Source organism: Candoia aspera, chromosome 17, assembly GCF_035149785.1.
Source record: "Candoia aspera isolate rCanAsp1 chromosome 17, rCanAsp1.hap2, whole genome shotgun sequence".
NCBI classification, from domain to species: domain Eukaryota; kingdom Metazoa; phylum Chordata; class Lepidosauria; order Squamata; family Boidae; genus Candoia; species Candoia aspera.
This window is the reverse complement of record NC_086169.1, coordinates 3,182,087-3,197,101: the sequence shown is the minus strand read 5'-3', so window position 1 is coordinate 3,197,101 and position 15,015 is coordinate 3,182,087. Positions and strand designations below refer to the sequence as shown.

General features: G+C 55.2%; 1 protein-coding gene across 1 annotated transcript in view; it reads right to left on the bottom strand.

Annotated features, from left to right (window-relative positions):
* The window catches only part of LOC134506838 (uncharacterized), a 42,698-nt gene that overhangs the window by 19,431 nt on the left and 8,252 nt on the right, over positions 1-15,015 (bottom strand). Inside the window, exon 8 of the mRNA XM_063317201.1 lies at positions 11,333-11,783. Coding sequence (XP_063173271.1) covers positions 11,333-11,783 — 451 coding nt within the window. The remainder of the gene's footprint in view (positions 1-11,332; positions 11,784-15,015) is intronic.

The following is a 15,015-nucleotide window of genomic DNA, read 5'->3' as shown; positions in this document are numbered from 1 at the left end:
ATAGGGTAAGAATGACCCCCTTTTGGTTGGTGTGCTTGTTTTTAAATCAAGTCACTAGTCCTCAGGAAACGGAAGATAAGCTTATCAACAAATGGACAATCTAAAGCAAAGGAAGAGAAAGATCTATGGACATTTACCAACTATTCCATTTACCAAACCTCCCCACCCCTTTTTAATGCCACCCTCCTCCCTGTTCAAGAAAGTGACCAAGTTCTCACCTGCGTTTCGTCCAAGGCTTTTCATTCAAAAGCCAGAAACGGTCTTTCTTTCTGTTTGGAAATCTAAGCAAATATGGGACAAGCCCCAATTTACTCAGGACCCCTCCCCTCCAGTTCCTGGCTGCAGTGGCCCGTTCCTTGCCACAAGCCCTGATAATCCCAGTTTATTGCTGCTAACATCGTCAACGAAAACACTGTAAGTGCAAACAGCCTCTTATTCTTGTTCCTTGCAAGCCCTGATTATCCCGGTTTATTGCAGCTAACACTGTAAACCCAAACACTGTAGCCGCAAACAGCCTTTGATTCTCGAGGCCGGCCGGTTCTTACATTGCCCGGTGCTTTAGATTCAGACTTGGGTGGGAAACCAGGGTTTGTGGTGCCAAGAGGTCAGGACAACAAGCCAGAATGGGGGATGATGGATGAAGCTGAAACCATTCGGTGCCCCAATGTCTTGCCCTGTTTTATCAATCCCATCATTCCTCTCCGGAGAGACTCCCTGTTTATTTGTCTAGATCAGGGTTTCTCAACCAGGGTTCTGTGAGAGGTCCCTAGGGGTCCCCTGCAAGATCATGATTTATTTAAAAAAATATTTCAAATTTGGGCAACTTCACATTAAAGAGGCAAGTTTCCTCCTTTATTTTCAGTTTAAGAACACGGTTAAGGCTTCTAGACAGGCCGACACATGAAACGCATAGAGTAATTTGGTAACTTCTGGCCTCTATTTGAGCCTGAATGGGCAGGGGGTCCCCGAGGCCTGGAAAATATTTCAAGCATTCCTCCGGGGTCAAAAGGTTGAGGAACGCTGGTCTAGATCAAACCTAAGCAGCTGAGCCAATCTATGGAAGCAAGGAAGGGAGCAGAAAAATGAAGCAAATAGACAGACAGCCTGATAATGCTCAGCAAAGAGCATTTGCAAAGAGCAAGGTCCCTGGTTCATGGCCTATGAGGGCACCACCCAACACCACAGCCACGGCTTTGCGCAACCGGTGAACCTCACCGAGCAAAATTTTTGCCTTCTGCCCAATTCCTCACCATGATATTCAGGAACAAGGGAAAATGTCAGCTGGGCCATGCATCATTTCCAAGGAGATGCGAAGAAGAAACCCGCAAACAGACGCATCGGTCCTTATCCGTGTTTCCCAGGAACCGGCATTGTGACACATTCATACAACCCTAACACGACTGCTCTCCCTTTGAGCCAGCTTGCTAACATGCCCCAACACTGTGGCTGGTGAACCAAGGTTTCTGGCTTATTGCAATGGGTGATTCATTCAGCAAACCATCGTTAAGTTAAGCAAAGAAAGGCTGAGCATAATGGGTAAAGCAGGAAGCAGTTTGCCTCCCGGGCTGGACAGAATATATTCTGCTCTTTCGGCTGCTATAGGTAAAAAGACCCCGTTTGAACCTGCCTGGTTTTGCGAAATAAAAGTGGAATTCTAAACCTTTGAGAATTGTGGTTGAGGAAGGGAGGGAGGGGGAAGGCAAGATAAAGGAAGGGGAAAGGGAGAGAGAGGAAGGAAGGAAGGAAGGAAGGAAGGAATAGAGATAGGGAAGGAAGGAATAGAGAGAGATAGGGAAGGAAGGAAGGAAGGAAGGAAGGAAGGAAGGAAGGAAGGAAGGAAGGAAGGAAGGAAGGAATTAAAAAATGCCTGCTGCTGTACTATAACATTGAATTTGGTCCCAGCCAGAGAGAGCATCCCAAGAACAGCTTAACAACACAGCACCCTGTCTTGTGAGAAACTGCAACCCACAATAGGGGATTGTCTTTGATCGTGGCAGGAAAAAAAAATAACCAGGAGTTGGGTAGCACCTTTTCTGACTAATGCAATGAAAAGGCACATTGCAAATGATTTTGTAATTCCCACGACCCAGTTCCAGATGCTCGGCCAGCTTTGCAAACAGAGAGGGGAGGGGGGGGAGAGGAGAGTAGCCTTAACAGGATTAAGAGGACAGCAGGGAAAGCCCCTTTAATCTCTAACCTAGGGTTAATCTGGATTAAGTCTCCCCCCCCCCCTTGCTGATTCCGATTGAGGGTTGCTCATTTCCTGTCTGGAGACGGCTTGGGGATCTCATTGACCAACAGGCACTTCTCCCCCCCCAACCCCCCACAAAAATTGGTGATGAATGTTCCCTGCTGGTAAAAGGACAAGTCCTTGAACTGTTCCTGTAAATCTGGGATTTGCTTGCTCTGATCTGTAATCCCTCTTTAAACAGGTAGAGGAGAAGGGTAGGTGCTGTTCACACAGCTTCACCAGCAGCAATCTTTCTCCAAATCAAATCCCGGACCTCTGGGTTCAGTGTGGCGGCCCCCATGTTCGCTCCTGCTAAGCCATGGTTTCGGGAGTGTCAGCGTCTGGAGCAAGCCGCCATCGGCCGGCCTCTCCCGCAGAAACCCGAGTGGCCGGGTTCGCACACGTGCTGAGCCAGAAAGACACCCAACGCCATCTGCACTTAAGACAGGAGCCTTTTGCAGACGAACAAATTTTTAATGTTGGAAGGGCATGGCGGGGGGATTTGCAGGGGCGTTTCGAAGCACAGCTCGCTGTCAAGACAGTATAGGAACACCACCGTCTCGGGCCTGTCGCTTCTCCAAATAATCAGGGACAATTGACCAGAAGATCTTTTTGTCTCTGTTGGTTTTGATTTTTTAAAACATGCTTCCAGTTGCAAAACAACGTTCGGTCCCGCCAATGAAGTGCATTTTAAAAGAGCGATATAGTATCCCAAATCTGGACATTTCATAGGGATTCCGTGCAGGGGCCAAGCATCTTCCGATCTCAGCTGCCTCTTGCAGCCGGGGAAGAAAGCCAACCGAAGGCAGGGACTCGTTCAGAGACACAACAGGCACCTCCAAGGCCGGCCCTGTTTTTCTGTCAAGGTTGCAAAGCAGAACTGCTTACTCTGAGAAGAGGCTGCTTGTTGTGTTCCTGTAAGAGTTTGGATCTGGGCAGAGACTTGTGCAGGTGTACAACAGGCACCTCCGAAGAAGATACCGCTTCTAACAATGCAGCCTTAAGGAGGCAGAGTGGAACTCCTTGGTCTGAGAAGAGCCTGCCCATTGTATCTCTGTAAGAGGCCAGATCTGGGTGGGTCGCTTTGCCCCTTGGAGGGCAAAGGAAGAATGAAATGCTTCATAAATGCGAGAGCTTGGGGTGGGTAGGGGGAAAAGGCAGAATATTTATTTTATTTTATTTATTCGATTTCTGTAGAATAAACTTGGGAATGGGAAAGATAAGGGGAAAGATTAGGGATGGAACTGCATGGAGTAACAAGACAAAAAGAATTTGCCCTTTACAGATTCCTGATCTCTTAAAAATTCTGCCTGGGGCAATCACCTGGGTAGGTGGGCAGTATCTCAGAGAAGGGATTTTTCAGATAACAAACCCACCCCCCCATTTGCCAAACCCAGGGGATAAAATCCAGAACTTTTGCTTTTCCGGCTGAGCCTCCCCGGTGATGTTAGGAATTAATTTACATTTGTTTTATTTAAGACATTTTTCTCCCCAGCTCTTCCTAGCCCCGAAGGGCTATCAGAGGCACATGCATGCAATCAATTAACAACAAGTCAGCCCTCGCCCTGGAGACGGGGCTGTTGGAATGGCATGACATGAGAGGAAAAAAGGGAAGGGAGGGAAGAGGAAAGGAAAGATTCCAAACGCCCGGGGTCAACTGTTTTGGAAGGCAAATGGTAAAGCTTAAAACAACCGACAGGAATGGGAAACAGAGATTTTCTTGGAAGAGCTGTTCCAGATCAAAGCAGTAACTCAGCCGCTAGTTTGGGTTTTTTTTTTTAATTTCCCCAAAGCAGAGGCAACCCAGGCTGGCTGAGGATAATGGGACGGTCAAGTGGGTTTTCCAACTGCCCGGCGGCCCCAGGGCAGCCAGGCACAAGGGCAACTTGGTTCCCTTCGAAACCATGGGCCTCCCCGGCACATCACTGTCAGAAAGCCTCATGGCGTTCGGCCAAGACCGAGCAGGCAGAGGAGGTGTGGAACCACCCTGGGGATCCCACGGGGCTCAGCAAAAGGAGGAAGAGGAGGGAAAAGTCATGTATTTTTTGCAAGCTGCCGAGTGGCGGCCCCCTTGGCCCCCTTCCTCTCCCCACGGCACTGGTGGGAAGTTTCTGAGCTGGCCGAGAAGGGGGCAGAGGAGGTCGTCGGAAAAAGACGGTGGTGGCAGCGTGCCAAGGGCCAGGATGGGGAGGAGAGAAAACGACATTTGCAAGCAAGGATCCCTAAGGGGGATCCCTCTCCGATGCGAAGCCAGGCTGTTCATCGGGCCTAAATGGCAGACTCGCCCCACATGCAGGAACGCCCAATCCTCACTCCAACGGTCCCAGGAAACCGACTTCAAGTTTCCAGAGTCCATCTGGGGAAGCCAATTCTCGTCCCCCAAATGGGGTTCCCCCCGGGCAGCTTTTCAGCAAGGGCTTAGTTTCCTTTGGCACCAAGCACGGGGCCAGCCTGGTTGATCCGGTGGCCGCAAGGTCTGCAAAATTTCTTGTTTTGGCCAACGGGGAATGTGATAGAGCTGGGGGTGCAACGCTTGCTTGCAAAAGCAGAGATTTGGTGCAACTGAGCTGTGGGTCCCTTCGCTGGGGAGTGGGGGGCAATGAGTGGGGGGGGCTGCATGAAGCAAGGGGGCCGGGCTAGACTGTGGGAGGGGCTGCCCCCCCTTTAGGAACATCTTTGGAAGCTGAAAATTGCTGAGAAATAGAAAAAAGGGGCTTTGGACAGGTGGATGAAGATACATCCAAGGCAGGCTCAGTGTCTCAGCCACCAAAAACCTCCATCTATCCCAGGAATATATTTAATGCCAGGGCGTGGAAGGACTGTCTGCTTCCAGAAACTCCGCAGAATCAAGCAAATCTGATTTAGAAACCATTTCAGGATATTGAACAGACGCCGTTTCCTGGCTGGAAGGCGAAGCAAGCAACTGCGCGATCCTAAACCGAGGTCCTGCTTAGTCACGTCACTCCTGAGAGAGAGGAAGGGAGAAAATAAGGTCTAAACCAAAAGGGTTTTAGTGGGGGCAGGGTTAATGGGATTTTGCTTAATTTTAAAGAAGAGAAAGATAATACTGGCAGTCCTCATTTAACAACCATTCGTTTAGTGATGGCTCAGACTTATGACGGTGCTGGGGAAAAAAAACCCAACTTACAACTGGTCCTCACACTTATGACCGTTGCAGCGTCCCTGCAGTCACGTGATCACAATTTGGGTGCTTGGCAACTGATTCGCATTTATGACTGTTGCAGCATCCTGCAGTTATGGGATCGCCATTTTCGACCTTCCCAGCCAGCTTCTGGCATGCAAAATCAATGGGGAACCGTGTGATTCACTTAACCACCACCACAAAAAAGGTCGTAAAATCGGATTGGATTCGCTTAATGACTGCTTTGCTTAGCAACCAAAATTCCAGTCCCAGTTGTGGTCTTTAAGCGAGGACTACCTTTGTCCTCCGAACCGCAGCCAAAATATTCTTTTTAGACAGGTTTTGAGAGTGCAGTGATGCTATTTATGTCTCAAATTCTCTCTTGATGTACGCAGATATTTATACGTATATACACAAACACACACACACACCCAATGTGTTTGCAGGTGTGCAGCCTGAGCTATAATTTGGCATCCACACGTGTTGTCTTAATCGCCAGCCGCCTTGCGCAAACAGAACTGCGTGGAAAGAAAACGCAGAGTAGCAATAATACGCATCTAACAATTGAGAAATAAAGAATTAAATCGCTCTTCAATCACCTTTTGATTTCTTAGCGCCCATTTTGAAGGATTCCGGCATTTGATTTTGATATTTTAGTTTTTCTGTCTTGCCAGTTCCCTCAGAATTGGTTTTCGGAGAGGGACAGGAGGAGAGAGAGGGGGGAAAAAATTATTCATTGTTCCTTAATATTTCTTAACGGCTTTTGTCCCAAATCTAAACGCACAGGCTCAGACGTGGAAGTGGATCCATAATGTGTTTTCTAAACTCACAGAGAAGGCAGATTCTTTGAAAATAGCCCCCGTATAAGAGGGGAGGGGGAGAAAAACCCTTCCAGTTGATAATACTGCAGCTTGTCACATCAGGAAAAAGAAAACAGACACAGACAAGCATGTCACATGCCTCTTTTGAATGTCAGAATCGGCTCATCTGTTGAATCATTCTGGAAACAAGAGGAAGGGTATGTAAAAAAAAGAAAGAGAAAGAAGAAGGCATTTGGCACCACAAGCATTCTTGCAATGCAGGCGGACCAGGTGCCAAGCCAACTCTGCCCATGCTCGGGTGCTCTGCTTTCAAGCTCAACCCCGCACGCCCTTTGATGGCTGTTCAGCAGGGTTCGGGTTAGGGTTAGGGTCAGCCAAGGTTTAAAAATCCGGCGCGACTAGGTGCCACTGCACTTCGCCCAAGAACGTCCAACGTGACCAACCACCCATGGACCGTGGGTTCAAGTCCTGCCCAGACGGCGTCTGAGTTTGACAACCTGGATCCCTTAACAAGCATTGCGTTGTTCTGGCCTGAAAACCTCTCTCTTCAAAGAAGAGCTTGGATGGGAGTGGGGGGAGAGATTCCCCATCCATCATGGAATCTTTAGCAGGACGGCGTTAAGCATGTATTATTCCTCCCGCCCCGTTAAAGGCAAGTTGGTCTATTTTTCAGGAAATTTCCCGGTTCTTAATGCTATTTGCTGCTTCGACGGCACTCCAGGACTGGTGCTAATCAAATGCAGTCGCGTTAAACAAATAAAACGCCAGCACCTTTTCCTCTGCACGACCAGTGGGAAGTTTCATAGGGCCCAATTCCAACCTGTTGTTCCTGCCTGGCACTCCCACTAAAAGGAAGAGGGGCTGATCTCTCGGGAAGATCCCCAGGCCGCAGAAGATGATCCTAGGATCTCTCCCACCCTTTCGTAGATGCATCCGGGTGGTTCTGCATTTCATCAGCACTCAGATCACATCTGCCCTTGTCCAGGAAGAACATGCACAGCCCCGCAGGTTTATAGCACAAGGACCAGCTTAGAAAACAGGAGGGATCTCTGAGGGTTTCGGTGGATGCAGGACAGAATGGAGAAATCCCCCCTTTGCAAATCTAGGGGAGCAGGTTAAAGCCGGGGAATTTCAAGGGAGGTGACCGGGACTCATTGCAAATGGATTTGGGAAGAAAAGGCGAAGATACTAAGGCCCGCTTTGCTCAAGTTGCTAAGAACAGATTTCGCAGAACGTCAGCTGACGCTGCCAGTCCGGAAAAGGGTTCGGATGGAGCGTCTAACCAGGGAGGGATTCCAGGCTGGATCCACCAGCCCTCGAACAGAACGGGCGGAGAAGCTGGACTTTCCCCGGGCAATTCCACCGCTGTCCCACGTGGGCTTGGGAGAAACGTGGCCGGCGGAAGAAACGCAGGCGTAAAATGAGAACGGGGCCGACCCGGCCTACTGGGGCACGTTGGTGCAGACGCACGCCCGCGCGCCACTGGTGCTGCATCAGCCTAGCAGGATCCACGGCACCAGTCAGAAAGCTTGGTTCAGGGAAGCTCCGGGCCCCTGGGAAAAAGGGAGGGACCCAGACAGGACCCGGGATCAAGGCTTGGGCGGCGACAGACCCCTGGGAAGGTCCGCAGCCCGACGGGGGCCCTTTGGTGACTGCGAGTGGGCACCGGCGAGAACAAAGAGCTAAGGCAGAGATCTTCCCGTGGCTGTTTGCACAACTGAGCGTGCTCGGCCGAAGGGGTGAGCCAAGCAGCACCATGATGCCAGAGGTACGGAAGGAAAAGGGGCTGGCGACACGACGCCCACGATGCCTCCCAAATTGTACAATGAGTCGTAAATCACCAGCCACAGCCGAAGGCCAAGGGCTGGGCCCAAAAGAAGAAGAGGAAGAGTGTCCTGCCAGAGGAAGAGGAGGGGGTCCAACCTCGGGGCCAGGAAAAAAGAACTGTGCTGGCACCCTAAAGTCTGCATCTTTGGCAGGCCACGTTCTCGGCAGATCAGCCTCCCCGCAGGAGGAGGGTCGGGGAGGCCCAGCGGCCGGCAAAGAGGAGTTTATGGCCCGCAGCCCGCTTCGGGATCTGGCCCAGCAAGACCCATTCTGCCCCCGGTCCCAGCGTCCAGGGAGGCCGCGCGGCTGCAGTGGAGCCAGCTTTGCCGCACTGCTTCGCCATAAATATCCCCGACGCGCCGGCAACCCAGCTCTGCGGCAGGCGCAACCACATCCCCCACCCCACCCCACGCTCTTCAGCTGGCCAGAAAGGCCTGACCCCATCGGGGTGTTGTAGGGCCGGAGCTCCGAAGGGACCCCGACTAGGATGGGGTCCCCACCCCGGAGCACCCCCTTGGAAGGGGAACAGGCCTGAGAGGAGGCGGGCCCTGCTGCGGCGGCTGCAGCTCATCTGCGGGGCTTTGCGGGGGGTTTTGCGGGGGCTCCCCCCAAGTTAAGGAAAGGGACCTCTGACCTGGCAGGACCCAGGCCACTGAGGCAGTGCAGCACACCAGAAGAGCTTCACCTGAGCATCTCCTTAGCAACCACGGTTTCAAATGCCTCTGCACCTCCCTGCCAGCGATGCACAGGCCAAGTTAGCAAGGTTCAAGCAAGAGGCGCGGATGAAAAGAGGGAGAAGGGGGGGGGAGAAAAAAATGGCCCCCGCGTCACGCTCTCCGCCATTGTTCGGTGCCCGCCAGAACCCGATTCACAGGCACAATTTATGGGCGCCGGGCTTCCGCCTCAGGAGACATTCTCAAAGGCAACGGTGCTCTCGAGGCATAAAGGAGATGGGAGGGATGTGGACGGAGGGCGTGAGAGCCAGATGCACAAGGACAGACGGACAGGGCAGAAGAGGCACGCTGGGGCGGGCCGGAGAGGGGTACCAATGGCAGCCCAGCCCGGCAGGACCCCAGTGCCCACTCCGTTGGTCCTCTTCGGCTTCCGCGCATGGAGTTGGGCACTGCAGGACAGGCGGGTTGGGCAGGACCCAGCAAATGGGGGTGCCTGGAGCCTGGTGGCACCCGTGCCACTTTGTGCCCGTGGAAAACCAAGAGGGGGCAGCCTCTGAACAGTGTCCCCCCTCTTTGTGGGGCTTTTCGGTGGCTGCGAGTGGGGCTTCAGAGATAACAGGCAACCGCCGTTCTCACACGCCCCCTCCCCGATCCGGTTCCCTGCGGCTTCCCTCGGCAGCCATGACAATTCCCAAATTATTGCTTCAACCAGCCGTTGATTTATTATAAATATGTATATAGGCAAGAGAAAGATTGCCCAAGGAAGCAAAGGAAGAGGGAATGCCAACACGCTCCCTTCCGTTTCCCTGCGAAGGGCAAAAGGCACTTTTTACAATTTGGAGCAAAGGGAATCTAGGCTGCTCGGTTCCGGGATCGGTGGTGCCAGACTACAACTCCCAGAGTTCCCAGCCAGGCTGCTCTGGCTGGCTGAGAGCAAGAGGAAAGGCAGCCCCACCATGGGGAAGGGTGGGGGGGGGGGAGAATGTACCAAGCATGCATGCAATGATTCTCTCGCACTGTCTGGCCCTCCAGTCGAGAACCGAGTCTGCAGCTGTGGTGGGCAAAAATCAGAGCAGCTTCCCATGGTGGCGGTTCGCCCTGCCAGGCCCAGGAAGGAAGGAAGGAAGGAAGGAAGGAAGGAAAGTATCCTGCACCGGCATTTGAGCCGGCCACGCAGAGAAGGTTCAGAAGTCATCTGGAGCACTCAGCCTGTATCGCGCTGAGAGAAAAAGCCAAGAAAAAAACACTGTTCGGGCAGGCAGCCCCATGGTGGTCCAGGGGCCCAACCCAGGATCCTGATCAGGGCACCAGAAACCACAGGAGGAAACATCAAGCGGGGGTGGGGGTGCACGTGTGTGTGGGAGGCAAATAACGCCCCCCCAAGAAAGCCACACTTTTCCTATGGGTAGACCTGCCACCTTAAGGGGGGTGGTGGTGTTAAGAGCGCCCTCCACCAGCTTTGCAAAGGCAGGGTGATGGCAAGAGATTTGCAGGGGCAGTCTGGATTTGCCAAGGGCAGGGAGGGGGGCAGCCTGGACAGGCCAGTTGGGGGGTTCCTGCCCCTGAACCCACCACTGCCGAATTGCAGCATCCCACCCCCCTTTTTCCCCAGAGCCGGCTTGCAAATACACAACCTCGCCCAATTCCCCAGGGACGCCTGGCGTTGCCTGGGCACGTGCCACGGGGTGCCCTGGGGTTGGCAGCCAGAGCAGGAGCGCTGAATTCTTCCCCTCCCCCCCCACCTCCGTGGGTGCAGGAGCGTCGATCAAGACAGCTGGGTGCGCCCGCGTCAGGTCGAGCAAGCCAGCCAGCCAGCCACCCACCCACGGACTCGGTGGCCCGGGCCTGCCGTCTGCAGTCACACCTAGGCTCAAGGAAAGCGGAGGAAGGAAGAGGGGGAAAAAAATCAGGGGGAAAATAGGTCATGACACGCGCACTCCGACGCACAAAGCACCCCACCGATCGCGTCCGCGCCCGGCAAGGGGGTCGCCCGCCGGCGCTGGCATTCAATCGGTGGGGCAGGGGCAGGGGCAAGGGAGCGCGCCTCGGAGCAGGGGCCACTCGTCCCCCCCCACACCCTCCGCTGCAGAGCAAAGGGCGCGCGTTCCCACGGCACGCTTCCCGCGACCCATCAGCCACGTCCCCCCGCGCCGGACCACGAAACAGCCGCTGGGCAGGAGAAGAGAAGCGGCGCCCGGAGGGCAGGAGGGGGGCGGGCGGGCAAGCGCGGGTGGCTTTTGCAAAGCGAGCTCCCCCCGCCACCCAGCCCCCGGCCGGCCAGCCAGCCAGCCAGCTGCAAATCCGTGATCCCCAGCTACGGAGAGGCCACGAAGCCTTGACTTGGGAGGGGGCGGGGGGAAGGGGAAGGGAAGGGGCGGGGGTCCCCGTCCAGACAGCCGCCAGACGAGGCAGGAAGGCGCAATCTGGGGCTCCGTCTCGAGCTCCGGAGACGGCCACGGAGGGACCGACCGACCGACCGACGGACGGGCGGGCGGCGGAGGACCCTCCCTGCTCCGCACAGCCCCGGGTCCCGCGACGCGCGCCCCCCCCGCGCCCGGACCCCCCCCCGCTACCCGGCCGCGCGCTCGCGCCCCCCCCCGCCCTTCTCCGCGAGCGCCGCGCCCGCCCCGGTACTCACTGCGGGTTGGAGCTGTTCCAATGCACCGCGTGCCGGTTGCCGAAGCCGCCGCGGCAGAGCAGCAGGAGCAGCAGCGGCGGGCAGAGCGGAGGCAGCGAGAGCCGGGCCATCCCGCCCGCCGGCCGGCCGGCCGCCGCGCCGAGCCGAGCCCGCGCCCGGAGCGGAGCGGAGAGGAGCGCCGGAGCCGAGCGCTGCCCAGCCGCCGCCGCCGCCGCCGCCGAAGCCTCCAGCGCCGCCCCGGCTCCTCCTCGCGCGCCCCCGGCCCGGGACCGCCCCCTCGCGCCGGCGCGCGCCCGCCGCCCGCGCGCCGCGGCGTTTTCCCACGGGCTCCCCACGCTGCGCCTTCGCCAGCTTTTCAGCGAGGACTTAGGTTCCTTTGGCACCGGAGGGGCGGGGCCCGCGCGGGGAGGCAGGCTCCGACGCCACGCCCCCTTTGGGGACCCCCCCTTCCCTGCCCCAGGTAGGGAGGGAGGAACCCAAAAAAAAAATCTTGCCGGATGCTGCTGCTTCTCCCGTTTCTATTAGACTCGGTCTGTGAATACCCCAGAGGATGGGGCTTCTGAGCATGTACAGAGGTGCAAGCCATTCCTGGGATGCTAATTAAGCGCCTCTGCTAGGCGCCTTCCCGGTTGTTAAACTCGGGAGTAGAGCAGAGGCAGGGCCAGTTTTAGAAGCCCTACTCAAGGTTGGGCTTCTGTAGCAAGGGGAGAGAAGAGTGCCTCTGAGGCCGTGCAAACGCCCTGCCTCTCGCGGCCGGCAGCCCGGCCACCCGTCTCCCGCATCAGTCTCGCGGCCGGCAAGACGAGGGGCGCGGCGCCCTGCCCCACGCACAGGTCCCACGTCAGCCTCGGGCAAGGATCCAGGGGAGCGTCAGGGCCGGGCCACCCAAGCCTCGGCGTGTGCCCAGAAACGCTGAGCTAGGAGGCCGTGCGACAGACGCCTGCCCACCCAGTGGGGAGACTCTGCAGCAGCCAGGGGCCTGCCTTGCCTGAACACGCCAGGCTGCGGCCGAGTTGGATGCAGCGCGCCAGGAATGCTGCCGAAAGCCGCAGGCCAGGGCAGGACCATGTCCTGGGCCGGACAAGCCAGCCCCAGCCGGCTGCACCCTTCCTTCCTCCGTGGGGTGCGTGGGGCAGCTGCCCTCCTTTTACAAAACGGCAATGTGCATTCTTTCGGGGCCTTCAAAACTGAACGTGTTTGCCCAGTGCCTGCACAAATGGACGGAGGGGAGGCCTGTGCCCTCTCTTCAAACCAAGCTCCACTTTCCAAAACACGTGTGTATCGCTTGGGATGCAGAGCGAGCCCCCCGCGCGGGCCGGGTTTGGCCTGCGGAAGGGCCGTTCCCCTTCCGACCGAGCCAGAGCGAGTGGGTCGCCTTTCCAATAAAATCATGCCCCTCGCTACTGGGACAGCAGTTCACCCTCCCCCCCCAAATGTCCAGAGTCTAAATTTACCAACTTGCACCTCTGCAAACATGGGAGAGGTGGCTTTTCGGAAGGCACTGGCTGACCGCTGTTGAAAGCAGGATCCTGGGTTGAGAGACCTTGGGGAACGTGTTGCAAGGGCACGCCGAGCATTGGCCTGGCGTCGGCAAACACACATCTGAGGTTGCTGGTTGGACTTCAAGTCCTGTTTTTGACCGGCCTGTTCTGAAGCTCCTGTTTTCCCCACATGGCGTATCCCGTAAGGGGACCAAACGGCTGTCTGTCCTTCTTTGAAGGCGGATTTGGCCAATCTCAGGTTGGACCGGAATTGCTGGGGGTCCCGTAGCCAGCCGAGCTCAAAGCCAGCAACTCATGTCCTGGCTAGACTTGTGTGTGGGCAAGGCCCCGATCTGCGATGTGCCTCCCTGCTGACAGAATCACAGAACGGTGGAGCGGGAATGAACCCTAAAGGTCATCTAGCCCCACCCACTGCCAAGTGCAGGAAAACCCACTCCACCTTTGTGAAGCCTCATCTTAGCGAGGGAGACTTCTTCCTAAGGGTGTTTTTCCTTATATTTAAACAAAACCCAACACTGTTAATAGGACCGTCCTCCCCTCCTACTTCTCTGCTGTTGCATTCACACAACTCACAACCAGTTGTTTGCTTCCACCTCCCCATCTCCTTTTAGCAGGCAATATCCGGCCCATTCATTCATTCATTCCTTCCTTTATTCACCCCCCCCCTTTTTCACCCACAATGACCCAGCACTGCGCCCTGCCCAACCCCCCCCCCCCCGCCCCACTGCCAGCTTTGCCCTTGGACTGTGGCTGCTGGCACAAACCTTCCTTGCTTAAATTAACAGCTATTTCCTTATTAGATTTTTGTCTTTCCTTGCTGTTGCGCAAACGGGAGAGAAAGTAAGACGGCGGCTCCTTTCCTGCAACCTCCAGAGTAAAGTTTCCCTTCCGTTCAGAAAGGGGAGAAGGGGCGCCCACAGCCTCCCCTTTTTTTTCTGCCTGGAACCCAGGGTGAGGCGAGGCCTTTATTAAGACAGACAACTGGCTGATCTCAATTAAAATATTATTATAGGGCTACTTTTATGTCTAACTTGCATTGCACTGATTAGCCGTCTCCAAACCTCTGGCCAATTATATTTGGGATTTATTTCCTTCCTTCCTTCCTTCCTTCCTCTGGTCTTCTATCTCGCTCCCTCCCTGTCTATTTTTCCTCCCTCCCTCCCTCGTCTGTCTGTCTGTCTATCTTTTCCTTCCTTCCTCCCTCCCGTCTATCCCTCCCTCCCTCCCTCCCTCCCTCCCTTCCTCATCTCTATCTTTTCTTTCCTTCCTTCCTTCCTCCCCTACCTATTCTTTCTTTTTTTCTTTCCTTCCCTGTCACACAATAAATAAATAAGTTCCCTGTCTGACTATCCATCTATCCATCTTTCCCTCCCTCCCTCCCTCCCTCCCTCCATCTCTTTTCCTCCCTCCCTCCCTCCCTAGCCTGAAAGGAAGAGGAAGAGGAGGAGGAGAGTATCTGCTCCCCCCAAAGCCAGCTTCCCATCCTCCAGCTGCCCCGCTTCTGTTATTGCCTTCAAATCCCTCTTTCCACTCCATGTTTTTCTGCAGATCCTCTGCTGACAACTTGATCCTGCCTGCCAAAGGATGAGTAACAGAAGCAATGCCAGGCCCTGGGTGCTGCTTACCCCCCTCCCTTCCCCGCCCCCCCCTTCTCCCTGGAGCCAAACCCCTGCTTGCGCAATTCGCAATTCGAGTCCCTGGTGCTTTCAACAGGTATGTCTTGCCAAGTTCAAGGTAACAGGAAAAGGAAATCACACACCCATATATGCCCGCATATACATTTACATATACTACACCTGGTATTCCTTTTCCCTACCCTCATGTGCTCCTCTGGGCTTCCCCAGCTTGAACAAAACCATCCTGGTTAGTCGGACCACATTCCCCATTTGCACAACAATTTGGACACGCGAACACAGTCTCGTTTTCCCACGGACAGGGTGCCGCCCCAAGGAGCTTACAGTCCGAAACGGGGAACCGCAGGGGTGGCATGGAGAGAGGAAAAGGGGATAAAGGAAGGCACAAGCCGAGTTTTGTGGAAGGCGGGGTCGACGAGCAAGACCAGAACTTGGGAGCGAAAATGGTTTTTTTCTGCAAGAGTCCGGTGGTGTGTCCATTTTGGGGGACAGAAAAACAGGCTGGCCATTTTCAGCGGGAATTGTGTTCTGAAGGTTTAATGAGGGA